A 27,927-nucleotide genomic window follows, 5' to 3' on the forward strand; every position below is an offset into this window, starting at 1 on the left:
GGGGGTGCGCAGGCGGGCCCTGTCAGGCGGCCTCTCCTCAGGAGGCCTTGGGTGAGGTGCAGCTGACGGCGTCCCCTTCTCTTTGCAGATAAGCGATATGGTGACAAGGCAGGCGCTGAAGGGGAGGGAGACGGCAACTTTGCTAAGAGGGATCTTCAAAGGTGGGCGACCTCAGAGCTGAGCTTTGGGGGGCGCGTGGGGAAGGGGGACTGCGGCCCCAGCCCCGCTGACCGGCCATGAGCCGGTGGGTTGCGGGCCGGCTGGGGGAGGGCAACGGTCAGCAGCACAAGGAAGTGCCACTTTTGGCAAGAACCAGCCTTTCAGGGCTATCACAGGGAAACGGGACATCCGAAAATAGATGCAGGGAAATAGGAAGCTGGAGTCACGTCTCTGTAATGAGCCTGTTGTAAGTGGGCTTTATTCTGGAGAGCCCTTGGGTACCTTGAAGTAGAACTGAGCTGGCCACCTGAAACTTAATTACCAAGATAATTCTTCTCAGCATTTTGACACTTCCTGATCACAGGCAGCAGGTTGAGTGAGCCAGAGGGTATGATAACAGGGTTGAGTGTTTCAGCTATTTTACCCAAGAGTTTCTCATTTCCTGTGCTCTGTTTTTTATCTGTTTTGTCAGATAGATAAAATAGGGAGTTGCAGTCAGGTGACAGTTTAGCCCTGCTAATTTCCTGTTGTTTAGAAACATGTTGTTACTTGCATAACTTTTTTTTCTATTCTTTGTTTTCTTTATTTTCTCATTATAAGGCTCCCCTTGTTCCCAGCGAAGTGGTGTTCTCAGGAGGCTTCAGGTTTATAAGCACTGTGTCCCGCTGGTGGAGTCAGGGGACCTGCATTTGGGCAAGGTGTCTGAGATCATAGGACTGCTGATGCTGGAGGTAGAAGCTTCTTGGGGCTGGCTTTCCTGGGTGCTGCTGGGTATCGTTTCACATGTCAATTGAGATACTTCACTAGGCCACTGAGGAAAATGATTTGTGTCCTTTGCATGGATCTGCCCTGGGCTAAGTTAACTGGTATTGGAACTTGTTGCGTGTGTAAATGTGATTATCTTTGGATATTTAGGCTTGGACTCAACACTCCAAACCTATAATTACGTCAGCTTGTTTTACTGCTTTGTTCTATAAAGGACTGTATGAAGTAGAGGTCTTGAGGCTGAATTCCCCTTTTAGGGGCACATTTCACTGTAAGAAATTTTGTCCTTTGCTGGGTTTTGGTGACAGTTTGGATGTATGTGTGGAATTCTCCTGTGCACTGCCTCAGGCTCTTTCATGTTGTTGCATCTTCTCCCAGGCTCGCCAGCTGCCAGGCCATGCGTTGGCTGAGCTTGCCACCCTGTTTGTTGATGTTATTAAAGGCGGCAGCCTGTCTAACGGGAAATCCTTGGAGCTGTTTTCCACTGTTCTCACTGCATTGGCCAGCTCAAAGGAAAGCCTGGCTTATGGGAAAGGTAACCCCTCTCAGTTCCTTCCCCCCAGCCTGTTCTCCCTTCCTCTGGAATCAGCTCCTGAAAGACTTTTGCTTTTTCAGGTGAACTGAATGGGGAAGAATTTAAGAAACAGCTGATAAATACCCTCTGCTCCAGCAAGTACGTACAACTCTGCCAGCTCTTAGTTACATGGCAAAACATTGTGTTTCATGGTGTGCTTTGAAAAAGACATCATGATAAGCTGCTTGTCACTGTCTATGTCCTGTTCATCTTTGAATCTGTGCCCTCCGTGGCAGTGTCTGCTCTGGCTGGGAAGGCAAGGGAACACCCTGTTCCCAGATCTTGTAATAGTGTTGCATGAACTCATCTCTCGAAGTGCTTGTTTTTATTCTTTTCTTGGTATTTGTTATTGTGGGGGCTGGGATAGTTCAGAACCATTATAAGTCTGGGTGGTTAGGGTGCTGGTGGTGATTTCTGGTGGAAATCTGGCTTTTAATCTTAATATCAGAACATAACAGGGAAATGGTGACATTGAATAATTGTCTACAAGGAGGGAAAGGACAAGTGATAATTCTGCTTGCTCTCAATTTTCCAATATGTTTTTGTTTTACCAGGTGGGATCCTCGGAATGTAATACATCTTGCCAACATGTTCAGGTAATTCTTTGTCCCTTCAACATCAACACTTTCTGGTGCTGTGGTCATGTCTGTGTCCTATTTCACATGTGGTTTGGGGCAAGTATGAATAGGTCCGACCATATCAGGCACAGCCCTGTAGATGGTTGGGTCCATGAACATCTGCATCGGATCTTTTTGGATACAAAACACAGCTGGGCAGGCATGCCCCAAAGACTGGTCGTGGCATCATGTTTTTTATTCCATGTGTGAATGAGCCTTGGCAAATTAACGATACGTTAATGAACAAGCATAATGTGGAGGAGTTCTAAACACTGAAGGTTGAAGAGTGTCCTGGGACAGCGGAAGGGTATTAAGGGATCTGTGGCAACTGCTTCTGGTGAGGACTTTGGGAGCACTCGCTGTCTGTCTGTACATTAGGACCCTTTGTCTAGTTATGGGTTGAATCTGCTGTGGGATTCTGAAGGAAATTAGTGAAAATTATTAAGCTGTATCTTTGATTTAACAGGGATATTCCACTATCGGGAGAGGAGCTGCAGTTTGTAGTGGAAAAGGTCCTTAGGATGTTTTCCAAATTAGACCTGCAGGAAATTCCACCTGTGGTCTATCAGCTGCTGCTGCTTTCTGCAAAGGTAAAAGCTCATGGGAGCTGGCCTTCCCCTAGGTATATACCGTGAGAAAAAAATATGTACTGACTGAGCTATAGGCTGGATTTTGGTGGGGATTCTGATTGTTCCCAAACTGTGCTGTGGGGAGCAGGACACAGCAGGACTCCAGAGGGTTTTTTTCTCTAACCCTCTAACTCTTCTAACCCTCTAATTCTAGCCTGAATAAGCTGAATGCTCAGAGGAAGATACAATCTTGATCTTCCTTGTGGAGAAAGAAGGAAACCTTTGGGAAATAAGAGATGAACATAGACCTAGCAGACAGCAGAGAGGATTGGGGTTTTTTTCAGCATTCTTAAGTGTGGTTTGGCTCATTCTCTGTGGTCTGCACGCTGTAATAATAGCTCAGGCAGTATGACTGTCTTCTGGGTTGTAGTCTGACTTGTCAGACTGTCAGAATGTCTCATCTCTCTGTGGTCTTACAGCAAGCAGAGGCTGCCAGTGACATCTCTGCCCTTTGACAGGGTGATCTGGCTCTTTTGCTTGCTTCATCTGTGACCAAATCAATGCCAAAATGTGTGTTATAGGAGGTCATTTGGGTCCACTGGCCAAAATGTATTGTTAGATTTAAGGTTAAGAGTTTGAAAGTCTCCCTAGTTGATTACAACTAGGATATAAAGGATCCTTTCTAATTAATGACTTAAATCACTTAAAAAAAAAAAAAAAATCTGAGAGCTTCAGCTTCTTCCAACTCTTTGATAAGAGCAATCAAGAGAAATGTGCAAACTAAACCAGAGGCACTTCATCTGGAAATGAGACACACAGGAGCCTTCCCCCACCTCAGTGATTTATGAAAGGAAATGAAGGATACCATGGCATTTGTAATTGGTGTTGGAATAGAGTGCCATTCTCTGGGATACTGCAGGGTCTGTAGTGGCTTAATGTAATGTCCTGCCTTGCAGGGCAGCAAGAAGACTGTTTTAGAAGGAATCATCAGTTTTTTCAATCAGTTGGATAAGAGACAAAAGGAAGAACAGAGGGTTCCCCAGTAAGTTCTTTCTCTGTCATCCCCTTTCTTTACTCCTTGGGTATTTGTAGTCACTCTGGTCCTGCCCAGGGCTCCTTCAATTTGTCAAGCCTTGTGCAAGTAAATCCTCCTTAATACATAATAAATTAATAATGGCATTGGATGGCTTGGTTTTTTTCTGATAAATCTTACAGATCAGTGGACCTTGAGGTAGCCACAATGCCCCTAGATCAGCTCCGCCATGTGGAAGGCACCGTTATTCTCCATATCGTCTCTGTTATCAACCTGGATCAGGACCTGGGAGAGGAACTAATTAGGCATCTGAAGGTACAATAAAGATGGAACAGGCACTGTTCTTGAAGGTGTTGAAGTAGGGTTTTTAAAATCAACTTAATGGTTATCTTTAGAAGGGATTTAATTGTGTTTACAGTCATGGTCATGTTCACTTTAGCAAGTGCTATGATATGTTTGAAGAGACATGTTTCTTTCTATACCATAACAGCAGTGTGATATTGGCCTGATAGTTTCCCTGAACTCATGGAATACTGCAGCTGAAAATAACAAGCTTTCTGGCTGTTGCTTGCTGTTTTCTAGACTGAGCAACAGAAGGACCCTGGTAGAGCCCTGTGTGCCTTCAGCATGGCTCTTTTGCTATCGGTTGCAGTAAAACACAGACTGCAAGAGCAGGTATGTGGGTGATAAGCCTGCAGAGAACTTCCATGTGGATGTACACTGCAGTCCTTGTAAAGGAAAGGAAGCATGGTTAAGTCATAGTCCCACTAGGCTTATGCTTAAAACGGTTTCAGGATGCTCGTGAGGAGGCAGTTAGATCATTGGTACGCTGTAGTTTAGTGAACAATGACCCCAGAGCAATATCAGAATTTTCTAGAGTGGTGATTCCTGTCAGTTGGTATTGTGGGATAAGAAGAAAAGCAGTGTCGTCTTTTTCTAATGTTTTGGCTTAGTGGTGGCCACCTGAAGTGCATCTGGCAGCAAGTTACTCCCCTTGAGGCACTTTGTGAGGTTGGTGTATTTGTCCTGAGAAAGAAGTGAGTTAAGATTTTTGGCAGGCTGTACTGGAACTTGTGCTGTGGCTGGTGTTCTTACTGGAACATACCCAAGACTATACAGTCCCATTTAAAAGATCATTTCCTCACACCCAGTGATTTTATGTTCCAGATATTTGATTTCTTGAAAACATCAATCACAAGAAGCTGCAAGGACCTGCAGTTCCTTCAGGCCTCCAAGTTTCTGCAGGATTTGTTTCCTCAACAATATGATGTAACTGCTGTAATTCTGGAAGTGGTGAAAAATAGGTGAGTTGTTGCCACATGCTGCAGAACGCTCAATGGGCTTTGGGAGGGGGAAGAGTTTCAGCCTTGCTAGAATGCTCTGGGATGCTAAATACTGCTGACCAGGTGCTGGCAGGGAACAGTGTCAAAATCAAACATTTTTATCCCAGTTTTATATATGTGAATTTAAAAAAGAAAAAAAAAGGCAACAAAATGCAGCTGTATAAATCTGCCCCCTCTACCTCAAATCTCATCATCTGGTGGTACAAAGGACTAAACTGATCAGGACCCTACATGTTTCTTACTGGTAAAGCAGCTGACAGTATGAGTCATGCTGCCGACTGTAGTTTGTGTTCTGATTAACGGATGAGTGATAGGTTCACTATTTTCTTCCCCCACATGGTTATTCCTTTAAACATCCTGTGGGATAGGTCTGTGATCTGTCACCACTTGTCTTGTAGTTTGATGTGAGGCATTCCTCTTCTGTCTTCCTCTTTGACTTCGGGATCCGTAGGATATTTGTGCATCCTGACTGTAGCCTAGCATCATGTTCAGATCAGACCTGAGTGCACATCATTCCCCATAGCGAGGAAACCTTTGGTCTGGAAAGGAAGTCTGATGGTTTGGAGAACCAGGACTGCAGGACATGTTGTGCTGACCACCTGTCCCTCAGCCTAAAGACAGTCATGGAGCTCTGAGGAATGTCATCGTCCCTGGCGTGATCAAGCATATCTCACTGCTTCTTTGGACCCTGGAATGATTGCAGAAAATTTTACTGTAGACTGCTCTAGATCTAAAGCTTTTCTGTGACTAAGTTGTCTCTTCTCTGGTCTGTTTAATGTTTTCCTCAGTGCGTTTGGCTGGGACCATGTTACTCAGGGCCTGGTGGATCTCGGCTTCAGCCTAATGGAATCATATGAACCAAAAAAGCCCTTTGGAGGAAAAGCTCCTGATACCAGTTATGGCCTTTCAAAAATGCCAGCCCAGCAGGCTTGCAGACTGGGAGCGAGTATCCTGCTGGAAACGTTTAAGGTAGTGTATGTTTTGGAGAGGTTTTTTCTGGGGGGAGAGGGAACTCTGTTCTCTCTTGGTAAATGGTGTCAAAACCTTGCCTGATGTATCCATCTTGAGTGTTTTACAAACAATACTAGATTTAGTGCCCTATTTGCCCCTATCCAGCTGGAAGAGGCCACTCTCATAAAGACCTAATCCTACTCTGTTCCAGCTACCATGATACTTGTGTAATCCCTATTACAGTTTCCAAGAAACTGCAGAGAATGTAGAGAAACTCAGGGGTACAAAGAAAATCTGACAGAGGTGGGATTGAAACCAGCAACTTCACTGAAGTGGTAACTTTGCATCCCACAGACCATTTGACCCATTATGTTCCGAGTGTACTGTGTGTGCCTCACTGATGTGCTGGTTCTGATTGGACTGTGATGAAATCTGGATCGATCTGTGTGAATTTAGCTGAAAGGGAACTTCTGGCAACCATTCCCAGCTTACCTATTGGATCTGGATTTGCTTTGTCCTGCACAATGCCTGTGCTGTGAGGTACAGGAGTATCTTAAATTCATGTAGGTTTTTATTTATTGTTCTTTCTCTTTCAGGTTCATGAGCCCATCAGAAGTTATATTCTTGAGCAGGTCCTGAACAGAGTCCTCACAAAAGCAGCATCTCCTGTCAGTCACTTCATAGGTAACAGGAAAGAGACAGAAATGTGTGCTGCTTTGTGGACACTCAGAAAGTAGCTTCTCAGAACAAGTTCTTGCTGAAGTGACCCGAAGCCAAGAAAATTGGTTGTTGTTTCCTTCTTACTGAGGTGTCAGCTGCATCAGATTACCTTGTATTCATTGCAGGTGAAAAACATGTTTGCAGGCAGTTGCCATGGAATAGCTGACACATAGAAAGCTGGTATCCATCAGTCAGGAACTTGTTCCTAGCCTTGCCTTCCTCCTTGTCCTTGGGCAAGTGCTTGGGAGTAGCTGGGGCTGCCGAGAGGCCTGTGCTGCAGCCTCTTCTCCTGTACCTCAGTGCCCTCTGGTGGGGTGAGGCCCTGCAGCCGGATTGTGAGTGTTTTACACTTTGTGCCTGCAGCAAAGCTCAGATTTTCGATGCTCATCCTATCATGACCTCTCCGTGTAATGAAAGGGCTTTGATTATTCTATAATTGTGAGCTCTATAGTCATCTTTTGCTCAGACTTTTCTGGCCCCTTGGCAGCTGCTCCTCCTTTTGTCATTTTATTTTTCAGACTTGCTGTCCAATATTGTTGTGTCTGCTCCTCTTGTGCTTCAGACTTCATCCTCCAAAGTCACAGAGACCTTTGACAATCTGTCCTTTCTGCCCATTGACACAGTGCAAGGGCTTCTCCGGGCAGTACAGGTAAAGCTTTGCATTTCTCTATGAATATCCTTGCTAGTTTAGTTCCAGTGACAGCTCTAGGCCACAATTATATGCATGATCTAATAACCCTCCTCATAAAATAAGCCTTCATACTCTGCTGTAGGTTGTGCAGTGTAGCATGGAACTGTTCTTCAAGCATGGATTTGCATGTGCCCTCTAGCAAAAAGCACATGGTGCGGTCTGGCGTGGTACTGAAACTGCTCTGTGCTGACCTTTCATCTGGAAGATGCCCAGATGCTGCACAGTGTAGAAAACTAAGTATACAGTGTTTAGCTGAACAGCTGTAGCTGTCACGTTGACTTTTCTCCTTCCAAGCTCCATGTCAGTATTTCTTTTTGCCTGGGCTGAGATATTGCCCAGCATTAAATTTTTAACTGCTTTGTCCAATCTGGGACAGTTCTTATCCCAAACCTTTGCACTGTGTCCTCACTAACCTGCTACGGTGTCTCACTGCTACAGCTCTCTGGGTTTAATTTTATATTGTTTTAAAATATTTTGGTTTTCCTGCTGTACTGATGACAGTATTGGAAATGCAGGGCCAGATGGGCCTGAGGAAGATGAGCTCATATGCCCCAAGGGCTTGGCATGCCTTAATGCTTTTCTCTCCAAAGCATATCTTCCTTTCCAGCCTCTGCTCAAAGTCAGCATGTCGGTGAGGGACTCCCTGATACTTGTTCTCCAAAAAGCTATCTTTTCCAGGTAAGCTGGGAAGGGAATTCTCTGACAAGATTTCTACAACTCATTTATGATTTTGGAGCAGAAGTATTTTTTGTTTTGCCCAAGTGTCATCTTACTATGTTCTTGCCATAACTAGGGTGGTGACATCTCCTACCCCTTTAGCCTTGGACTGTAATACAGTCACAGCTGTACCGAACTGAGACACAAATCCCAACCCCCAGCTGAATGAGCTTTGGAAATTTAGAAAGCTGTTGGGAACTGTAAATAAGTAGGCAAAATTAAAACCAATTCCAACGTATGTCTACATGGCTGAGTACATCCAGATGCTAGGGAGAGTCTGGAAGGAACCACTGATCAGAATGCTGAGCTGATCCTTACAAGGTGGTAGAGAAGCAGGCTTGTTGTCTTGGTAATGCTTTGAGCAAACCATCCTGCTGTCTTCATAATGCTGTGATTATAGACTGGATTTTGTTGGGCATGAATGAATACAGAATTCATAATTTAGGATTATTATTCAGGGCAAGAGACTCGATCTTGTGAAAGACCTGGGGTTTTGGTGAGCAAAGCAAAACACCAGCTTTTTGTGAGGAATTTTCCAACTCTGAGAAGAGCTCTGTGAGACACTCCTGTTCCAGTTTTCAGAGGATGTGTAATGCTTGCATCTCGGCCTGGGGCTCTCCCTCAGTGTGAGCATTGTGAAGGCAGAAAGGAAGCTGAATGTTGAGAGAGTGTAGAGCAAGGGAGTTTCCAGAAAACTGCCAGGCTCCCCACTTGTTTGGGACTGTGCTGCCCTCTTGGGGAATACAATTCCACTGGGCCCAGTCACTCTGTGGACCCTTTTTCATTGTTGAGTTGATCTTGTATTTACTGCTGAGCTTCTTGCTTCCATTTTTCCTTATGCTTCTCTTTTCTCACCCCTGACTCACAGGCAGCTTGATGCTCGTAAAGCTGCGGTTGCTGGCTTTTTGCTTCTGTTAAGAAACTTTAAGGTTTTGGGCAGCTTGTCCTCTTCCCAGTGCAGCCAGGCCATTGGTGCCACTCAGGTAAGTGCTGTTCTGCAATCCCTGGTGTGGACTTAGGAGACAGTCTCATGTCTAATATACACTGCTTGGAACAACTCAAGAGTGGAATGTTTCCCCAAAATGAAAATATAACTTCAGTAAAGATTAGTCCTGGAAGAAAAGCTTTGGAATGCAGTGTGCACAAGGAGCTGGCCTAGGGATGTTGCCTCTCGGAGTCGTTCTCTCTTACAGCACCAGTATTCTGGGGAGTATTCACACTGCTCCATGATGATGATAAAGAGCCTGGCAGCACACTAAGTACTGTTTCAGTGATTGTTTAGGGGCCAGGCCCCTTACCACCTTGTGTCTGTGTTGTGATATTTGAGAATTGTAACCAGTATAATGTGACTAATATTCCCTCTCAGGTCCAGGCAGATGTTCATGCCTGCTATAATTCTGCAGCTAATGAGGCCTTCTGCCTTGAAATCCTGGGCAGCCTGAGGCGATGTTTGAGCCAGCAAGCAGATGTTCGACTCATGTTATATGAGGTAAACAAGGTTTCTTCAATCTCCTTTTAAACAGCGACTAACACTTCTGTAGTCTGGTTCTACTGTAGCCCCAGGTAAATAATGATCACATTATTGTGGAAAACAGCCTATCATCTCAGTTACATTCTTCATGGGACACATGTACCAAGGACTTTATTTTTTTTCAATCCTTCTGCTTTCTATTTTGGATCATTATAAGCCCAAAGACACATTGATACATCTTCCTCATCTCACACATTGCTTAAGAGCAAAAATATGTCAAAGTCTCACTTCCTGTGGTGTGCCCTAGGAAATGGGAAATGAGTTTGATGCCCAGTGAGGAGGAGTGTTATAACAGGCATTGGATAGATAGAGAGTTGCTGGGAATTAATGATGGGGTCCAAAGAAAACCCTGACTGGACAGTATGGGGAAACTTCCTTAGAGACTGCATAGGGATCTGTCTTTCTCCTCTTCCTTTTGCAATTTTCTATAAAGGTTTGTCTGTCCCTTAGATTTCTTGTGACAAATGGCCTAATATAAAGAGCCATTTTTGGGTGTGTATCTTCACTCCTGAGGTAACCGTGGGATACCACCTTGAGGGGAAAAAAACCCAAACAAACATTCAGGTCAGTTGTTTCCTTCTTGACTTGGTTGGACTGACCTTTGGTTAGTCGCAAGCTTTGGGTATGTTTGTCACTGTTGCTATAAGACTTGTGCTTGCTTTATCCATCCACTGAGTTTTCTCAGTCTGAAGGACTTTTTGCCTCCTACAGCTTCCCCACTGGCTTATTTTGCCTTTGAAGCAGGATTTCACAGTTTGAAGTTGAATCTAGTGCTAGTGTTAAATAGCAGTGAAAGTCACTCTGGGCTTCATGCCACCGCTGCTAGGGAGATACAGCTTGTGAGAGGGCCCCTGTGAGGAAATTCAGACTCTTTCTGATTCATACCTTCTTTCTGTGGTGCCTTTGCTTTGCCAGGTATGGGGTTTTACACTGAGCACATTGCTACTTCCTCATGGGTCCTTGCAGTGCCAAAGGGTCGTTGCTGTCTTATGATGCCAACTTATGCATGCGGTTCATTTCTTCGTTGCGTAAGCCAACTTGTCCTTCCTTCCTGTCTTCAGGGTTTTTATGATGTCCTTCGCAGGAACTCCCAGCTGGCCAGCTCTGTAATGGAAACTCTCTTGTCCCAGGTAAAGTACCGTTCTGTAGTGTGGCTGCAGGGACTCTTAAGAATTCTGCACTGCAGCCAGTATAGCAAACAATTCAGGTTAAACATTGGGAAAATAGTTCTCCCTTACACTGGAAACGTGTTTAAGCACTGTGCACTTCTCTAAGGAGATGTTCAGATCCCTGCTATATTGAGAGAGCAGACTAGGTAAATGGCTGGAGACTGGTTCATATCCTGTCACAGAGTGGAAGAGAAAGGATTTCTTGGAGCCTTTTCCAACCCTTCTTTGCTGCAAGAAGTGTGATGCCCAGAGAAGTGCTTTGTGTGCTCCCTGTTCCTTAGCAGTGCACAGAAGTTATCTTCCCATACTTCCCCAAGGATGTATGCTGACACAGTACTTATTATTGCTGTCCTCCCATCAGGAGAATACCCAAGTCCATGTAGGATCTGGGAGGATTAACTCATCCCCTAACATTGTTGCTCATGGCAACAAGACAATCGCATTTCCTCAATCCATTGGACAGGCTGTGCTTTCTTTGAGACAAGTAATTTTCTTCCCTTTAATCATCTGTAGAGTTCATGCTGACTAATTCCAGCTTTCCTGTGACAGTATGGGGTCTGAGAAGGGAACATGAACAGCTTTTGGGAACAGAGCAGAGGGCACTTAATGGGAACTTGGTGTAAATGTATACAATTTTATAGCATCATTATATGTATAACTTTCCCTATTCAGTTCTGATCCTGTATCAGTACTCAGAGCATATCTCCTTCCAGTGGGGTGCCAGACAGCCAGGAATTGGTGCAAGCATGGTCTCTCATGGATTTGTTTTAGTGCCAAGCATAGCCTCCATAACTTTCTACATCCTTAGACCAGGAAGCAGGATGCCATAGCAGGGCCAAGTATTCAGTATGGATGCTGGGCAGGAGCAGTTATGTCTCCTCACTCTTTAAAGGACGGGTAGCACTGCAGCTGAAGTGCAAGTGATGTTGTGTATTGAGGCAACACAGCAACAAGTGGTCAGATAAACTTGTTTTAGGGCAGTGACTTGCCCTGGCTGAGAGGTACATGAGCAACTCAAGGAGGGATTTTAATTACTAATAGAGCAGATGACATGGCTTGGGTACATGTATAGTCCCTTTATCATAGTGCCAGTTTTCCCTCTGTAGAACGGAGTACAAAGATTATCATATTCTCTATTGAAACAACCTAAGAGGCTCAGTTACCAAGTAACTGCTTATTTTTATTTCTTGTTTACTGTGACAGATAAAGCAATATTACTTGCCCCAGCCAGACCTCCTGCCTCCACTGAAACTTGAGGGATGTATTATGGCTCAAGGAGATCAAATCTTTCTGCAAGAACCACTGGTAAGAGCTATATTGGCTGGCCACATCTGTTCCATAGCATTTTAGTTGTGCTGCTACATGAGCTGAATACTTTGTGTTTCTTCAGCCTCTTTTAGCCTGGAGCAATTCTTTTAATGACAATAGAGCTGGGCATCTCACCCTTGCCTCAGGCTCTCTATTAGAGCTCCGTTAGCAAAGTAGTTTGGGGAACCTGTGTGAAAAATGCTCTAGGAACAGTATAGTTCTGATATCCTCTATTGAGCTCAGTCTGGGTTTTTTTCCTCCAACTTAATTCCGCATAAAACAGTTGTTCAGTGTGTGTGTAGCAGGGGGAGGAATCTTCCCTTTGGTTTTGCTCCTTTGATGTTGTTGGAGATGAGACCTCAATGATTCATTGGATTTCTGAAGGAACAAACTCAAATTCATCACTTTGTTTTCCCTTAAGGAAGCTTCTGTGCTGTGCTGCTGTAGCACACCCAGGAAAGCAGCAGACACTTCAGGTAGAGTGAAAGCCCTCTTGGAAATTCCCTTTTCATCTCCTTCAGCAGTTGAGGTAGCTGGGTTGAGGGAGCAGTTAAGTCTTTACTTCCTTTATAGGCAAGCTCAGGCAGACAACGTTGTCTGAAGCTAGAACTGGGTAGCTGTGTGCAGGATTACAGATCCCCTCATTCTGGGAATGAGGCATATTCTTGAGACTCACGTGAACCTCCGAAAGCAGCTATGGCTCTTTGCATCCAACTATAATGTATGGCCTCGGTCCACTTCTGCCAGTGACCTCCAACTCTGGAAGGCTGAGTGTGACTGTGTGGCTGCTTTCTTCAGGCCCATCTGCTCTGCTGTATCCAGCACTGTCTTGCCTGGTATAAGAGCACTGTGCATCTATGCCAAGGAGATGAAGATGAGGAGGAGGCGGCGGATGTGGGATTTGAGCAAAACTTTGAAGAGATGCTAGAATCTGTCACACGACGAATGATCAAGAGCGAGTTGGAAGACTTTGAACTGGTAAATCAGATTTTCAGTTTGACTCAGTGGAAGAAGACACTGAGTTCTTCTCAGGTTTTGAAAAGATTTTTCACTTGTTTCCTTTACCTCTTAGGATAAGTCGGCAGACTTTTCTCTGTCTTCTGGTGTTGGTGTAAAGAATAACATCTATGCCATCCAGGTGATGGGAATTTGTGAGGTACTGATTGAGTACAATTTCAACGTAGGGAATTTCAGGTAAAACATCAAATCTTATCCTCCAGCACTAGCTGTGCTATACTGTGCCTTGCTTTTCAGAGTACAGACTCATTGCAAGCACAGAATAATAGTGCCAACACAGAATCAGAATGATGTTTTCTGAGTGTGAGTGCCTTGTGGCACAGACGTTCACAGAACCTTGGGGAGTATCTTCCTTTTGAATGTTATGTGTTGTGGGAGATGTGATGTTGACATTTTGTAGAAGAGAAAGTCAAGGAGGTATGGATGAGCTATGCACTGTTAGGGGGGCAGGGAGATGTCATATGACAAGGTTTTATCATTTAGAAAGTGTCATTGTGTAATTTGGCAACTGAAGCTTCAAATGGGAAACTTGTAAGACTGGATTGTCTCCATTAATGCTTTCTACTACTTTATTGCAGTAAGAACAAGTTTGAGGATGTCCTAGGCTTGTTTACATGTTACAACAAACTCTATGAAATCTTGAAGGAGAAAGCTGGAAAGAACAAATCTACCTTGGGCAACAAAACTGCACGGAGCTTCCTGTCCATGGGTTTTGTATCTACTCTGCTCACAGCTCTGTTCAAGTGAGAAGCTGTCGTATCTGGAGAAGCTTTAAGGCCTATTCATAAGCTGCTTTTGTGATGTCTGTATGCTGGCTGTCTTGTGCACTGCATACAGAGTACAGGCATTTTCATTTCTGTACAAAGCACGCGTGCTAACAGCACTTATTTGGAGAGCATCATAGTCCAAGCAGCAACTGTAGCCGTGCTATTCCTGGTATTGACAAACCAGCTTTCTTGGACCTTGCTTATGACTTGCAAGACCTTGGAGAGTCTCTGCTCTTCCCGTCCTGTGCCATTCCCAGACAACAAACTCCAGTGTTTGAGCTCCAGTCCTCTATGGAACAGAGCTGGGCATCAGTCTGAACATGTTGGTTAGACAGCCTGGAGAAGCTGGTAGAACTTTATCCTCCAAGTGTTTGCTACAAGCTACCAAAACAAAGGGTCTCTTCCACCCTGAATTCAGCCAGTGATTTAATTTGTAAATGCATATTTAGATTTTGAATCTCATAGGCCATCCCTGTGCTTTTTCAGTGCATCCTCAATTCTCTGACAGTATTCTTGATTCTTCAGGGACAATGCCCAAAGCCATGAGGAGAGCCTAGCGGTTCTGCGCTCCAGCACAGAGTTCCTGCGCTATGCTGTCAGTGTAGCTCTGCAGAAGGTACAGCAGCTGGAGGAGACAGGACAAACTGATGGACCAGATGGACAAAATCCTGAGAAGATGTTTCAGAACCTCTGCAAAATCACACGGTGAGTCACTGTGGCACCTGAAGATACCAGCCCTAAAAAGCAGCAATGCAGTTTGGGGATTTTTGATTCTCAGGTAGGTTTTTGAAAGAAGAATACAGTCTATAACTGTTTCAGACAGTTATTATTACTGGGTTGAGATCATTGCTTTTCTTTGCTCCTGAGAAATCAAGTGCAGGCACTATAGTTTCTGTGCCAGAGTGAGTGATACAGCTCTAATAACAGTACTTGTCCTGGAAGAACCAAACACCATCAAACTCTCATTTTCAGCCTCTTTCTGACTTTTGCCTCATCATTCATTGTCACAGAGGAGGTAGGATGGTTACAGGCTGGATTCTTGAGGCCTCCACGATGCAATGAAGTTAAAATTCACTTCTAGATACAGTATAACACAGATGTAAGAGGGACACAATCTTTAGAAAAATGTTTGTTTGGGACTTTTGAAAGATGCTTGAAGACATTCATGCATCTAATCCTTTGGAAATCCAAGAATGTTAAGCATCTAAATGTCTTTTGGGATCTAGGTCATATCTGCATGGGGCCTTTTCAGATCCCACTCAGCAGAGAGCACAAAATGCAAATTAACCCTGCCATGAATAATGCCCGTTTTGTGTCTCACTCCAAATAATAGAGGCTATTTTTTTTGCAGTCATTAGGACTACATGTGAGCTACATGTTTTGCGTGATTGAACATTGAAATAGAATAAGATCATCTGTGCAGGCAACAGAACTAATGAGAAGAAAGGAGAGGGAGCAAAAAAGGGAAGAAGTGGGCTTAGGGGAGCAGGAAAAAGATGTTTGCCTACAAATAGAAAAGTCTCCTTTGGGCCAAACAATTTTGCTTTCTTCAAAGCTTTTCACTTTGCTTGGCCTGCCTTTACCTTTCTGATTTTATTTATATAGAGCCCAATAGAGATACCTGACATTTCACAGATTCAAGCTGCCAAGAGAAAAGCTCTTTTTGTCACTGACAGATTTGACACCAGTGGTCAGTGCTTGGGTAGTCTGAGACAGAATGAAGGCCAGGTGGAAGAAATGAGTGTATAAAGATGGACTTGAAATGGGATTGGAAGGTCCCTTGGCACCTGGAAAGAATTAAATTATTTAGCTGTGCAGGAGGAATGCAGTAGCTGTTTTGCTGATATTGAAACAAAATCTTCTTAAAAGTGGATCTCTTCTCCCTCTGCTTTCCTGTAGGAAAAAGACCATCCAATTTAGTTATATTAAAAATACGATACTAAGAGCAGAATCTGGGATTAGCCCTGTTCTAGCTCTTGCACTGTGCAGCCAGTTTTACTGGAGCATGTGATGTTAACTCCTCTCCAATCCCCTAGGGTTCTGCTTTGGAGGTACACTTCGATTCCCACTGTTGTTGAAGAGTCAGGGAAGAAGAAGGGCAAAAGCATTTCACTTCTGTGCTTGGAAGGTTTGCTGCGGATCTTCAACACGGTGCAGCAGCTGTATACTGCAAGGATACCCCAGTTTCTGCAAGCCCTGGGTAGGCATGTGGTACAATTCTACTCTGGGTTTCAGCCCATGTGTGGGCAGTTAGGGACCCAGCGCCCTTACCCAGTGCCTCTCCCAGTAAGTAGGGAGAGGACTCTGCTCTTTGTCTCTCAGTAACAAGGTGGGCTTAGTAGCATTGATTTTCATGCCAGACGCCAAGTTCCAGAGATATCTCTACCTGCTTTTATAGAGCTCTCAGTCTGTCAGCAGAGGATAGTTGGGGTCTGATACAGCATTCATCTGTTTCAAGTTTTCCTTTAACACATTTTTGCGCTCACCACAGCTTTGCAGTCTCTATTCCTCCTCTAGCTGTGAGCAGTTGCAGTCTTTCCTACTTTTGGAAATAAATCCTATATTCTGCTCTTGGCATTTAGCTTTTTTCTGCACTTCTCTGTTCTGCCAGATATTACTGATGGTGACGCAGAAGAAACGGATATTAATGTCACGGAGAAAGCTGCCTTCCAGATCCGACAGTTTCAGGTAAGTACCACTGTGTGCTGCAAGTGTTCCAAAGCACTGGTAATTCTGGCAGAAAATGCTGCTAGCTCTGTTACTTGACTACAGGATTGAGTATGTGATAGCAACCGTCACACTGCTTCACTGGCAGTTCAGGGAAGTTTCTGATCCCTAAGGAAATCTTCAGGGTGCTGTGCAGAGCTGGATTGAAGTGCACATGTATTTACAGAGCTATAAGGTCCTTCAGAGCAGCATAAACTTACCTGAGTATTGTAAAAGTCACACTGAATCATATGTGGGCCTCTATGTAAACACTCGTAACAAAAAACAGGACTCGCTCTTTAGTAGAGTCCTCTTTCTATATTCTTTGTCATTCTCGTTGTTGCTGATTCCTTTGCTGCAGCTTCTGATTATTTGCCTCTTAAAATGGCCCTGCAACAAGCATGCACACTCTTAAGAGGTCCTTGGTGAACCAGTTCAGCAGTGCTGAAGATGACTTCAACTCCAAGGAAATGCAGTCACTCATCACCGTTCTCTGCACTTTGTCCAAACTCCTGGATCCAGCCTCTCAGCAGGTACTTCCCAACCTTCATGGGGTAGCAGGGATGTGTGTAGTGGCCATAGGTCTGGGAAGAAGATTATCAGACTGGATTGACTTTTGAGGGCTTTGACATGTGTGCGTGTTCTCCCTTCTCTGCAGACCAAACCATGTCTAAGTGACAGTTTGGTTATATTATCAAGCATGCTCCTGTCAAATCCCTGCAAGGACAGTTAGGAACAAGTTGTCTTCCCACTCTGCTCCTGCATGTTCTGATCCTGCCTTTGGGCACCTGGAGTCTGACTGACTTGTTTGCCTGAGCAGGGACTCCTAACAAGCCTTGATGGGGTATGTCTTCCACATGGGAATAGAGCCAAAAAAGGCCAGCAGACTTATGACTGGTCCAAACTGGCCAAGTGCCTAATTCCTTCCATGCAAGGAGGCATTTTCTAAAGTGGACTAGAGGTGCCTCATTTTAACAAGCTAGGGACAGCACTCAAGTGTGCCAGAAGTCTGCAGTCATCATTTACCTTAAATTAAATGGAGCTGTTACTCTGTCCAGGGGAATGTATAGCCATTCCCCTGTGCTGGATCTCAGCTTTTTAATTGTTAGTAGGTTAAATGTCCCTTGTGGAACTTCACAGAGCTTGGCTGGATGCCTTTCTGCCAGAAGGGGCCTCTGCTGGTCTCCCTTTGCTGTGATTCATTGTCTTGAATTTTTGTATTATTTTTATATTATTAGTTTTGTGCTTTGAATTCTGTTTCAAAGCCATAATATCTTTGCTCCCCTTATGCAGTTCCTTCAGTTCCTGACTTGGACAGTCAAAATTTGTAAAGAAAATGCTGTCGGTAAGTATGCTTTGGGGAACATGTTTAGATGTGATGTCAGGTCTGATATTAGACCCTTAGATGCTCTGCTGTTGCCTGCCCTATTTTTAACTCTCTGTTACATTCAGGTCCCATTCTGTGGCAGATTGCCATGACTTGTGGCTATTGCCACAAGTGTTAGGGAAGAAACTCCATCTCTAAATATTGGCTTTGCTGGAGAAAGAGAAGTCACTTACTCAACTTTCTCCCTTGTTATTTAGCACATCTGTTGCTCAAATATGGATTTATACTCTGGAAAGATATTACTCTTCCAGAGTTTGTATTGCACTTCCTCAGCACTTCTTGTCATCATTTTTCTATGAGCTGAGGGCACTGGCTCCTGTGTGCCATACTTCTCCTTGCAGTATTATATGGGATGCCCGATGTTGTAAACTCTGCTTTTTTAACTGCAATATTTTGGTAGGATTTTCATCTACTGTGTATTGTTTCTGGGAATGCAGACTGTTAAATCCATACTGAATATGAGACTTTCACTCACTAGGGGAGCTCTGCACCTGATAATGTGTCATTTTCTTTTCCCTTCCACACAGAGGATATTGCTTGCTGCAAGGGTTTGCTGTCTCTGCTCTTCAGTCTCCATGTTCTGTACAAGAGTCCTGTCAGTCTGCTGCGTGAACTTGCACAAGACATCCACGCTTGCCTGGGAGACATAGATCAGGTACGATGCAGAAGCAGCCTAACTCCTCATCACTTAGTGCTGTCAGGTGCAAACTGAGAGATCTGGTGCAAACTGTGACAGCAGGTAAAGTTTTACTTGCCAGAATTTGTTTTCTCTCTTCCAACCAGGATGTAGAAGTGGAAAGTCGGTCCCATTTCGCCATAGTGAATGCCAAGACTGCAGCCCCTACTGTCTGTGTGAGTCAAAATAGCATGTACGGAACAACCTGTAGCGTCCAGGGCTACTCTGGTACAAGTGGCTTGTGGATTTCTGTTGTGCCAAACTCCCCCAAGAACCTCTTTTGTTATTGGTGTTTCTGTCTTAGCTGCTGGTTCTGGGTCAGACGGATAAGGTCCTTGAAGAGGTTGATTGGCTTATCAAGAAACTTTCCAGTCTGGGATCAGACACATCAGGTAATGAAAGTATCCCATTCTTTACACCTTTTGTTAAAAACAGACAATGATATAGAGCAAAAAGGTATTTCAGGGTTTTGATGTAGCATCATCTGAAGGCAGGTTAAACTCTCCTTTGAGCTGGTTCAACATGAACAATGTAAGATAGTGTTGTCACAGAATCCCTCCAGTGATTATTTTCCCTGTGCCATACTGGTGCTTTGTGCACCAGATGCAAAGGTAGTCTTTTGTGCCTCCCACCTGCATAAATGGATTCATTAAACACGCATTCACCAGGTATTCTTCTCTTTCTTCTAGAAGACTCTTCTCAGGCATCAAACCAAACCCAGGCTCTGGAGAAAGGTGTAATTCTCCAACTGGGAACTCTGCTGACAGTTTATCATGAGCTGGTACAGACAGCACTCCCTGCAGGGAGCTGTGTGGACACGCTGCTGAGAAGTCTCAGCAAGACGTATACAATTCTCACCTCCCTCATCAAACATGTGAGTGCTGCTCTGCTGACAGTGGGCTGGCTGCGATCTAAAAACTCTTTCTCCATCTGCTACAGCGAGCTCATAGTGACCCCTGGCAGCAGCTATGCTCAGGACTGGGCTGTTGATCTCTTGAGTCCTTACTCTGTTGGCTTTCAGGCCCTCAATTTCATGACCTTTCTGCAGCAGTGATAGCTGTACCAGTGGAGATAAAGGAAAGCTTCTCTCCAGCTAAATTTGGCTGCACATGGCTTGGAGTGGCTCTTTCCAATGTATCTTGTAGGTTCCTCTGCATGCAGCTGTGTGCCACAATGAATGGCACTAGCGGTGTTCTCACAGTGCTCAGCAATCTTGCCCTTGCCACTCATTCCCATCTAAGGCTTGAAGCATCAGACCTGGGGGAACTGGGCCATGAAAACAGACCAGTGGAGCTAGTCTGAGACAAGGTGGTGAATTCCCCCCTTACCACTCTCACAGCTCTGGAATGCAGACACGGCACTTGGGATATAGCAAGCCACTGGGGAGGATGGTTCTTGCGAATCCTGCTCTCCCCACTGTGCCGTTGGACGAGCTGCTTTGAGCCCTGCCTGGAAACAGCATACCTAGAAGAAACTTTCTTATGTTTTCCTTGCAGTATATCCAAGCTTGTCGCAGCACCTCGAATACGATTCCAGGAAGGCTAGAAAAGCTGGTGAGTGTGAACGAACTGCTGGATGAAATGGCTCATTGCCTTGAGTTAGGAGTAACACCAACCTCTCTGCTGCTTTGCAGGTGAAGCTCTCAGGTTCCCATTTGACCCCACAGTGTTACTCATTCATTACTTATGTACAGGTAAGGCCTGTACAGTTAGTCTCTCAGATGCTGAGTGGTGTATCAGCTGCAATACATGGGCGTCTTTGGGGTTTATTAATCTTCCTGACATGATTTGAGTTTCTTATATTTCAAGCTTTACTATATCAAATAATAGTAGAAGACATTCCAGCACCATTGGGACCAAGCATGTTGATTTCTCCTTGAGCAGGGATGGAAGACTGTTTGGGGAGCTGGTTTTTAGCTTTTATTTTCCCCTTCTCTGTTCACGTCATTTCTGGGGGGATGAGATTAATACTGCTGTTAACCACAATGGCAAATAAAGGTCAACAACACTGCAGTAATCACAGTGTACAGTAATGTGGGTGCCAAACACTGCAGTACTGAAGATGGGATTTAGCTGTTTGGAGAGCAACTGGGTGCTTGAGTGAGGAATTACAGGACAGACATGGCATATTGGGGAAGGTGTAGTGATGTGCAGAGTCCTCTCCTGGGGACTTCTCACACATTCGTATTTTTGTGTGTATAATTATATGTATCAATTATCAACCTTCGTTCTTTTTTTGGACATTACCCCCAATTCCATCCTTCTTCTTGTATCACTATTTTTCTGTCCTCCAGCTGGCAATGCTGTTAGCTGGCCAGAGCAGACTTCTCTGGCCTTGCTCGGCTGGCCTTTCTTCCCTGCTTACCCTCTAATGCCACATCTTTTGGCATCCTCCTTCAGAACATCCACAGTGAGAGTTTAAGCTTTGCAGAAGAGAAGAAAAAAAAGAAGAGAGAGGATGAAGCTGCTGCAATTGCCACAGTCATGGTAAGATTGACTCACTCTCTATGAGAACATGGGCTGTGTTTGAACTTGGGATCGTACCTCAATGTTTGTGTTACCTGTTGGCTTCACCAATGACAAATTATTATCTGGGCCTTTAAGTAAAAATCTAATTTCTTCTACTTTAACTTTAGAGAAAAGCTTAAAAAAACCCAAACAACAAAAAACCCAATACCAAACCCTTCACTAAACACAGTCTAAAGGCCCACAGGCATGAAACAAGGTTAAAGTCTGGATAGCCTGTCTTGTCTGATATTTTATCATTTGGCATAAACTATGAAATTATAGAAATGGGCTCATTTATTGGAACCAACACTGTACACTGTTTCAGTGTTTCTTATTTTTGTCAGTACATTTAAAGATAAAGTAGTGGATTCCACTAAAGTAATGCAGTTGAGAATGGCTGATTTGGCTGGGAGCAAGCGCGCAGGCTGCCAGGTTCCTGGCCTTTTACGTCCTTTGTTTGTGCTCCCAGCCAGCATTCCCTCTGTCTCGTCAGTTGTCCCAGACATTCGTACGATGTGAAGGGTTTAAAAGCCACAAGCATGATCTTCCTAGCTGTTCCCTGTGTGTGTGTGGAAATGGGCTGAGATGCTGGTCCTTTTGCCACTCTATCAGCATGTGGAACAAACATCAGTAGTGTTAAATAAACAGGGAAAAAATATGGTGTAACAGCAATGTGCTTCAAATGCTGGAAGGCATATGCTGGTGATGCCTTTGCAGAGCGGGACCAGAAAAAGTTTTGCTGTGATGGCTGTCAGGCTTATCAGGGCTGTGGACTGCAGGCAGAGTACAAAACAATATCTGGGAGAGCTTCACTGCAGAACAATTGTGGGAGTCAATTTAAAACCAGTAACAAAACTGGCAAGGCTTGGTGGGGCAGGTCTGGTAAGGATCAAGGTTACTGAAGAGACTTTTCTAAACTGGAGTGGTTGTGGTCTTCATGTCATGCTAGAGCATCGTTGTCTTTTGGGGGAACTAAGCTGCCACTATGGGTGCTACATTAGTGCCATAGCTGGGATGCTTGTCAATGCTGACAGTACAAGGGAATCTTCAGGCTGTTTACTTCCAAATCTGACCTTTCCCCCTCCTTTCTGCATTTCAGGCTAAGGTGCTTCGGGAAACCAAGCCAATCCCAAATCTGATTTTTGCAATAGAGCAATATGAGAAGTTCCTTATCCACCTCTCCAAGAAATCAAAGGTAATGCAAAGCAGACCTCTTCTGTGACCTGAATTCAGTGGAACAGGGGCATGGTGGAGGGCTATTGTAAAAGGTGGAACAGCAATCTCCACTGCTGCTGAAATTAGGAGATTGTAAGGACCTTACCCCTCTTTCAGCCTTTGCCCAATACTACTGTGTTGCTGTCACACTGATACCAGCAGCTGTCAACAGCAGTACTGCCTGTGACCTGGCACTGCATGGGGTTTGGCTGAGCGGAAGCTTACACATCTCATGCCAGCTTTCCTCACCCCACTCCCCCTGTCTGTTTCATAAGCAGGAGAGAAGTGTACGACAATGAGGTACTTACTACACAAGAGTGAGAGTAACTGGTAATCACTGGGCTTTTAGGAAAACATAAATGGGCCACTGGATTGCATGGGGGCAGGTGCTTTTTCACCTACCTTTTGCTTCAGTCCTGCATCATTACTGTGATGGACTTGGCCCCACTGCCGTGCAAAGGATTAGGCAAGGTAGAAAACTAAAACTAAGATGCTAACAGCATAATGACCTCTCCCCCTCATTTCACCTTGGTTGCTGCAGGTGAACTTGATGCAATATATGAAGCTAAGCACCTCCCGGGATTTCCGCATCAATGCATCCATGCTAGACAGTGCGTTGCAGGAGCATAACACAGAGGATGCTGAAAACGAGCCAGACAACGACCAGGTCAGATCTCATTTAGCAGCTTTTACTGATAGGTTCCCCCCTCTTTTCAGGCCAACTGTATTTGTGAGCTGTGCAGGTGTATGTAAAATCAGGACAGTCTGTCTTCCTTGGGTTAGCTCTCACTTTAATACTAAGCTGATACAAAGGAGTGAACAGTTAGTCTGGCCACTGTTCCCTATGCTCCAGCCCTCCGCCTTGAGACACCTTTATTTCCATGCACCGGTCGACTGTATCCCTGGTCTTAGGGAAGTGAGACTGCTCTTAAGGCCTTGTTGTTTGTCTCAGCAAGCAGAGAGGTCTGTTGGTGTTACCTCTGAGGACCTACAGGCTGGCCAGGATCAGACCTTTGCAGAATGATGCAACATGGTTTTGCATCCAGGTTAACTTCTGTAAATAAACAACTGACAGGGCAAACTCTGCAAGACACCATTCTCCTCAGCCTCATCTCCTTGACTAGATAGTGTTGGTGAAGGCAGTGCAACCTGTGCTGGACAAAAAAAGAAATAGACCATTTACTTTGATTGTCCAGGTTTTTATTGGTGCTTCTGTCCATATTTTCCTCAGTATTTCAGCAAGCCAAAACCCAGCACAAACAGTCCCTGTCCTGTGCCACTGATAACCTGTGGTCTAAGTTCCAGCATGAACTGGAGGGGTGTCTACAGGAAAAGTCTCAGTGGGTGAGAGGAGTCCCATATTCAGGTCATTTTGTTAGGGAGAAAAAGAGCGCTACATCCTGTTCTGCACAGCTGGTTTCTTGCTTTAGGTAAACATTCCTTAGACTAGTCACACAAAAACAATCACACTCTTCCCTACTACTCTCCCTCCCCTCTCTAGAGTAGCACAGCAGAGCAAACAGATGAGAACCAGGAACCCAAAAAGAAGAGACGGCGAAAAAAATAAAGCTGGCGTTGCCACTTTCAGCTCCATGGCAGAGTCACCTTGGTCTTGGGAGAACTGTGTGTATGGAAATGATGGTTTGTTGTTTCTCTTGCCAAATAACTTATGACTTCTTCCTTCACGGGCGTGCAAGCAGTGACTCAGGCTACCATCTCAGGTTTTACAGCTGGGTGTGGCCCTCAAGAAGCGCCTCTGCTATCTGAATGTGCTGTTTTCAAAGTCTTCTAACCCAGGAACATCCCTTCTTACAATGCAAAGGAAACAGAGTGACTGGGATCAGTCCCTGCTAAATGATCTCCTCCTCCTGAAAGGACAGCCAGGTGCTGGCACGCTCTCTGGACAGTTGTTGTTCTGGCACTTGAGTGTCATAATTTCTTCTCCAGTGAACCTTTGGTTATTTCAATTAGCTGATAGATATCCAGTGCTTCTCCTGGAAGACAATGGGACAATCATTTCCCTGCACTCTGCAGTACCCCTCAGACTGTGTAACATGAGAGAGTGATGGTCATGATTTGCTTTAGTTCAGAGCATGTAGCACAAAGCCCTAAATGTATTCAAACTTCTGTTTTGTGTGGTGGTGTGAATGCAGGAGCCAGCACCAGTAGGAAGCTGGAAACACAGGCTGTCCTGCCATGGAGTTGAAGCTTGCTGCTGCGTGCAGCTCTTGAAGCAGAGCTGACAGCTTCCTTGGGTGAGGCTGGTTTTGCCATTGTTTTTGCTGATGCAATGCACTTGTTTAATTCGCCTTGTTCTTGGTGAAAAGAGAAGTGCCCTTTTTGCCCACAGAACACAAAAACACAAATCCTGTTTCTAAAAGCACCCTTTGCCTGTAAGACTCCTAATAAAGGTTACCTTACAGTGGAGTGTCTGCTGTGTCCAATGACTGAGAGAAAAAAGCTGAGGCTAGGTTCTCCTTAGCTGGGAAGAGGCTGCTGCACACAGAGGAGCTGTTTAAAGCAACTCCCAATCAAGAGTTAAATGTTTGTTTGCAGCAGAGGGTTATAGCAAGTGCAGACAGGGACGACTGTAGGCCTTGGGAGTGCTGGGGAAGACCACAGCACTGCCAGGGCAGCTCTCTGAACAGAGCCCAGGAGGGGAGGGGGGAAGGAGAGAAAGCACCAAAGGGTGGAAAAGTTTGGGTCTGGAGGGCAAAATGGACAAGGTTGGTGAGGCGCTTCCTTTCAGAGGGAACAGTTCAAGCTTGGGCTGTGTTAAAAGTGCATGGGGGGGCTCCTCTATTTATCTGAGGGGCACAAGGCAAACATGGGTATGGGATGACAGAGCCAGGCCTGGCTCATCACTATCAGAAATATTTGGAAGCAGCAGCACAAACTGCTCAGGGATTGTGAAAGCAAAGAGGGGTAGAGAGGGGCTGGCACCAGGGTGACAGCCAAATGGAGGAGCCCTCAGGGAACACCTGCTTAGGCCAAGTGCGCTGCCTGCGCAGGGGAGGCTTCTGCAGAGGGGACCCCAGGGGGGCTACCTCGCGCAGATGCTGCTCACCTTGAGGGATGCCGTATTTCTTCTCCATCCCAGTTGGATTGGATGGCGTGGCGCAGTTCATAGTCACCTCTTTCCTTAAGCACTGGTCAACATCCACTGCGCTGAAGAAAGCCACTGACTGGGGCAGATCCTGGAGGCCCAGTTTGTAGGCAAACATGCAGCTGGAAGAACAAACATCACCCTTAGCCTTGTCACACCCAGCTTTGACCACCCACAGGTTCACAAAACGCTGGCCAGCCATCACCAACAGGTTACTCTGCACCCATGCCACTCAGCGGCTGGAAGACAAGGGTGTGTTTTCAAAGTACCAGGTAGCAGGAGGGTCAAGTATTGCTAAAGTGGCTGTGGGAGGAACAGCGTAACAGTACATTGAGCCTCCTCGGAAGAAAGGAGGAACCCAGTCCTTCACTGCTGGCTAATCCTCCCCAGCAGAGCAGACGCTGGATTTTCCCAGCAGGAAGTCCTGTGCTTGCAGGAGCGGCACAACGTCAGCGCGCCTGCCCCCGCTGCACCTGCCGCACCGGCACAGGAAGGCTGGTTGCTGTACCCCCACCGCGGCGCAGGAGAAAACAGCTCAGCTTTGGCCAGCTCCCGTATAACCAAATACCCCACAGCGCTGGGAAGGGGATTTGGCAAAGCTGGCTGTGCCAGAGCCGTATCGAAGGGAGCCTTTTGAGGGCAAGAGCTTTCTAGGCTGAGCTTAACTTTGTATGGGGCAGGTCATGCTGCAGAAGGGACAACTGCAAGCAGAGGGGAGATGAGGGATGGGGACAGTTTCAGGCTCCCCACTGCTCATCCAGGCCCAAGAGCTGCTGCCACACGATGGCTGCAGACCTGACTGGAGCACGAGGTGATGTGCTCCATCCCAGCAGAGCGGAATGATTGGCCCTGTCTCTGCAGGAGCCAAAAGCTGACAATATCCCCCTCTTGCCAGCACGTTACCCCTGGAAACCAAAGCCGAGCTCTATTTACAGCCATCCGAGTCACGTGCAAAGGAACCGCAACCCCCAGTGCTGCCAACTTCCCTTGAGCAGAAGAAAACTGCTCTGCGCCAGCCCGCTGCCGGCAAAGCTAACCCCTCTGCTGTCACCCATCACTGGGCTTGCCCCGTCCCACCCCAGGAGACACCACAGCGTGGTCACATCTCACCGCGTGAGGAGGTTGGTGATCTGCAGGGCCAGGGCCGCCCGGTAGCGATCCTGCTGCTGGACCAGGTAGCGCACCTCGTCGTGGATGCTGATGCAGAAGCGCCCATTGATGTCGAACTCCTCGAAAAGCCACTTCATGGCAACCAGCATGAGGTGCAGGTAGTCAACAGCTGAGCTCTGCACCACCCAGTTCACTCTGCTGGTCAGAAACTGGTGGAAGGAAACACAGACAGATGCTAGAGGACTATCGGGGTCCAGGGCCTGGCACCGATTCAGAAGAGGTCCTGGGAGAAGCCTATTTATTAAATTCAGGGTTGCTGGTTTATCTTGATGGCATGCAAATAAAGACCAGAGGGAATGGGTCTATTCATGGCTCCAAGAGCCTTCTGGGTCTCTGCCATCTAAGGGCTGAACTTAGGGTTGCCATTTTGGAGAAGACAAGCAAAGCTGAGCGCTCAGCAGCACAGAGCCCTGTCCTTACCTCCCCCTTGGCCACAGCGGGCTCCAGTGCCCTGCTGATATGACAGCCCAGCACCGGGGTCTGCGGGGAGGGGGATAAGGCGATGCTCTCCAGCTTGTTGAACATCTCAGACTCTGTGCCTCCAGCCCACACTCGGTGCTCCACCACATCCCACTTCTTCTTCCTGCGGGACCTGGTGGGGCAGAGGGGAGGTTTGCTGCACGCGTGGGACAGGGCTGCGGGCCCCGTGTGAGTCTCAAACCCTCCCTCCTGGTTTGGGGCAGCTGGACAAGCCCCTGCACCTCCTATGGCTAATTGCTCACTGGGAGAGACTGGGAGCTCCCAGATCAAACTGACCCAGCTCTGGGACAGCAGGGGGGGAGGATCGGGCCCATCCACCCCGGCCCCACTTCTCTGCCTGCTACTTGTGGGGCTGCAGCTCGTTCTGCCTCGCACCCCGATGTCACCAGAGCTGCGCAGCGTTGGAGCATCTCACCTTTTCATGGCTTCTCTCTGGAGCCGCTGGACATCCTGGGCTGACACCGATCCATCCTCGGCCCTGTCCACAGCCAGGTCCAGCTCCCTCACCAGCCACTCCCCATCCTCAGAGAGTCGAAACCTGAGGGGCAAAGAGTGACACACATCCATGTCCCGGGGGACACTGCCACCATCCCCGTTCCCACTCACCCTCTGCCACCCTGGGCAGCACCCACCTCCGGACGCCCTTGGTGACCGCGTACATCTGCTGAGCCTTCTCACGCGCCTGCTGCTGCGTCAGCCGATGGTTGAACTGCATCAGCAGCCGCCCGGGCGAGGGCGGCCCCGGCCCC

At 46.2% G+C, this 27,927-nt stretch overlaps 2 protein-coding genes across 2 annotated transcripts in view; one reads left to right on the forward strand and one right to left on the reverse strand.

The window, feature by feature from the left end:
* Positions 1-88: 88 nt before the first annotated feature.
* FANCI (Fanconi anemia, complementation group I) lies at positions 89-23,988 on the forward strand (the record flags this gene model as incomplete). The annotated part of the gene is made up of 36 exons (XM_010294414.1): positions 89-161; positions 760-890; positions 1,303-1,459; positions 1,540-1,597; positions 2,053-2,094; positions 2,582-2,705; positions 3,641-3,726; positions 3,900-4,032; positions 4,300-4,392; positions 4,885-5,021; positions 5,849-6,029; positions 6,608-6,695; positions 7,250-7,380; positions 8,030-8,100; positions 9,008-9,122; positions 9,506-9,628; positions 10,732-10,800; positions 12,043-12,144; positions 12,946-13,125; positions 13,220-13,341; positions 13,743-13,907; positions 14,457-14,636; positions 15,968-16,131; positions 16,543-16,619; positions 17,054-17,170; positions 17,931-17,982; positions 18,552-18,679; positions 18,808-18,876; positions 19,005-19,092; positions 19,390-19,574; positions 20,197-20,253; positions 20,334-20,393; positions 21,100-21,186; positions 22,307-22,402; positions 22,964-23,089; positions 23,926-23,988. Coding segments are annotated over 36 exons (3,870 nt in total), but the record flags the coding sequence as incomplete, so codon positions are not given.
* Positions 23,989-24,351: 363 nt separating this feature from the next.
* POLG (polymerase (DNA directed), gamma) overlaps positions 24,352-27,927 on the reverse strand; it is a gene marked incomplete at its 5' end in the record, with an annotated part of 8,970 nt that continues 5,394 nt past the window's right edge. The window contains 6 exons of the mRNA XM_010294415.1: positions 24,352-24,416; positions 25,490-25,650; positions 26,639-26,847; positions 27,119-27,290; positions 27,594-27,716; positions 27,811-27,903. Coding sequence (XP_010292717.1) covers positions 24,352-24,416; positions 25,490-25,650; positions 26,639-26,847; positions 27,119-27,290; positions 27,594-27,716; positions 27,811-27,903 — 823 coding nt within the window. The remainder of the gene's footprint in view (positions 24,417-25,489; positions 25,651-26,638; positions 26,848-27,118; positions 27,291-27,593; positions 27,717-27,810; positions 27,904-27,927) is intronic.

Source organism: Phaethon lepturus, unplaced genomic scaffold (genome assembly GCF_000687285.1).
Source record: "Phaethon lepturus isolate BGI_N335 unplaced genomic scaffold, ASM68728v1 scaffold13539, whole genome shotgun sequence".
NCBI classification, from domain to species: domain Eukaryota; kingdom Metazoa; phylum Chordata; class Aves; order Phaethontiformes; family Phaethontidae; genus Phaethon; species Phaethon lepturus.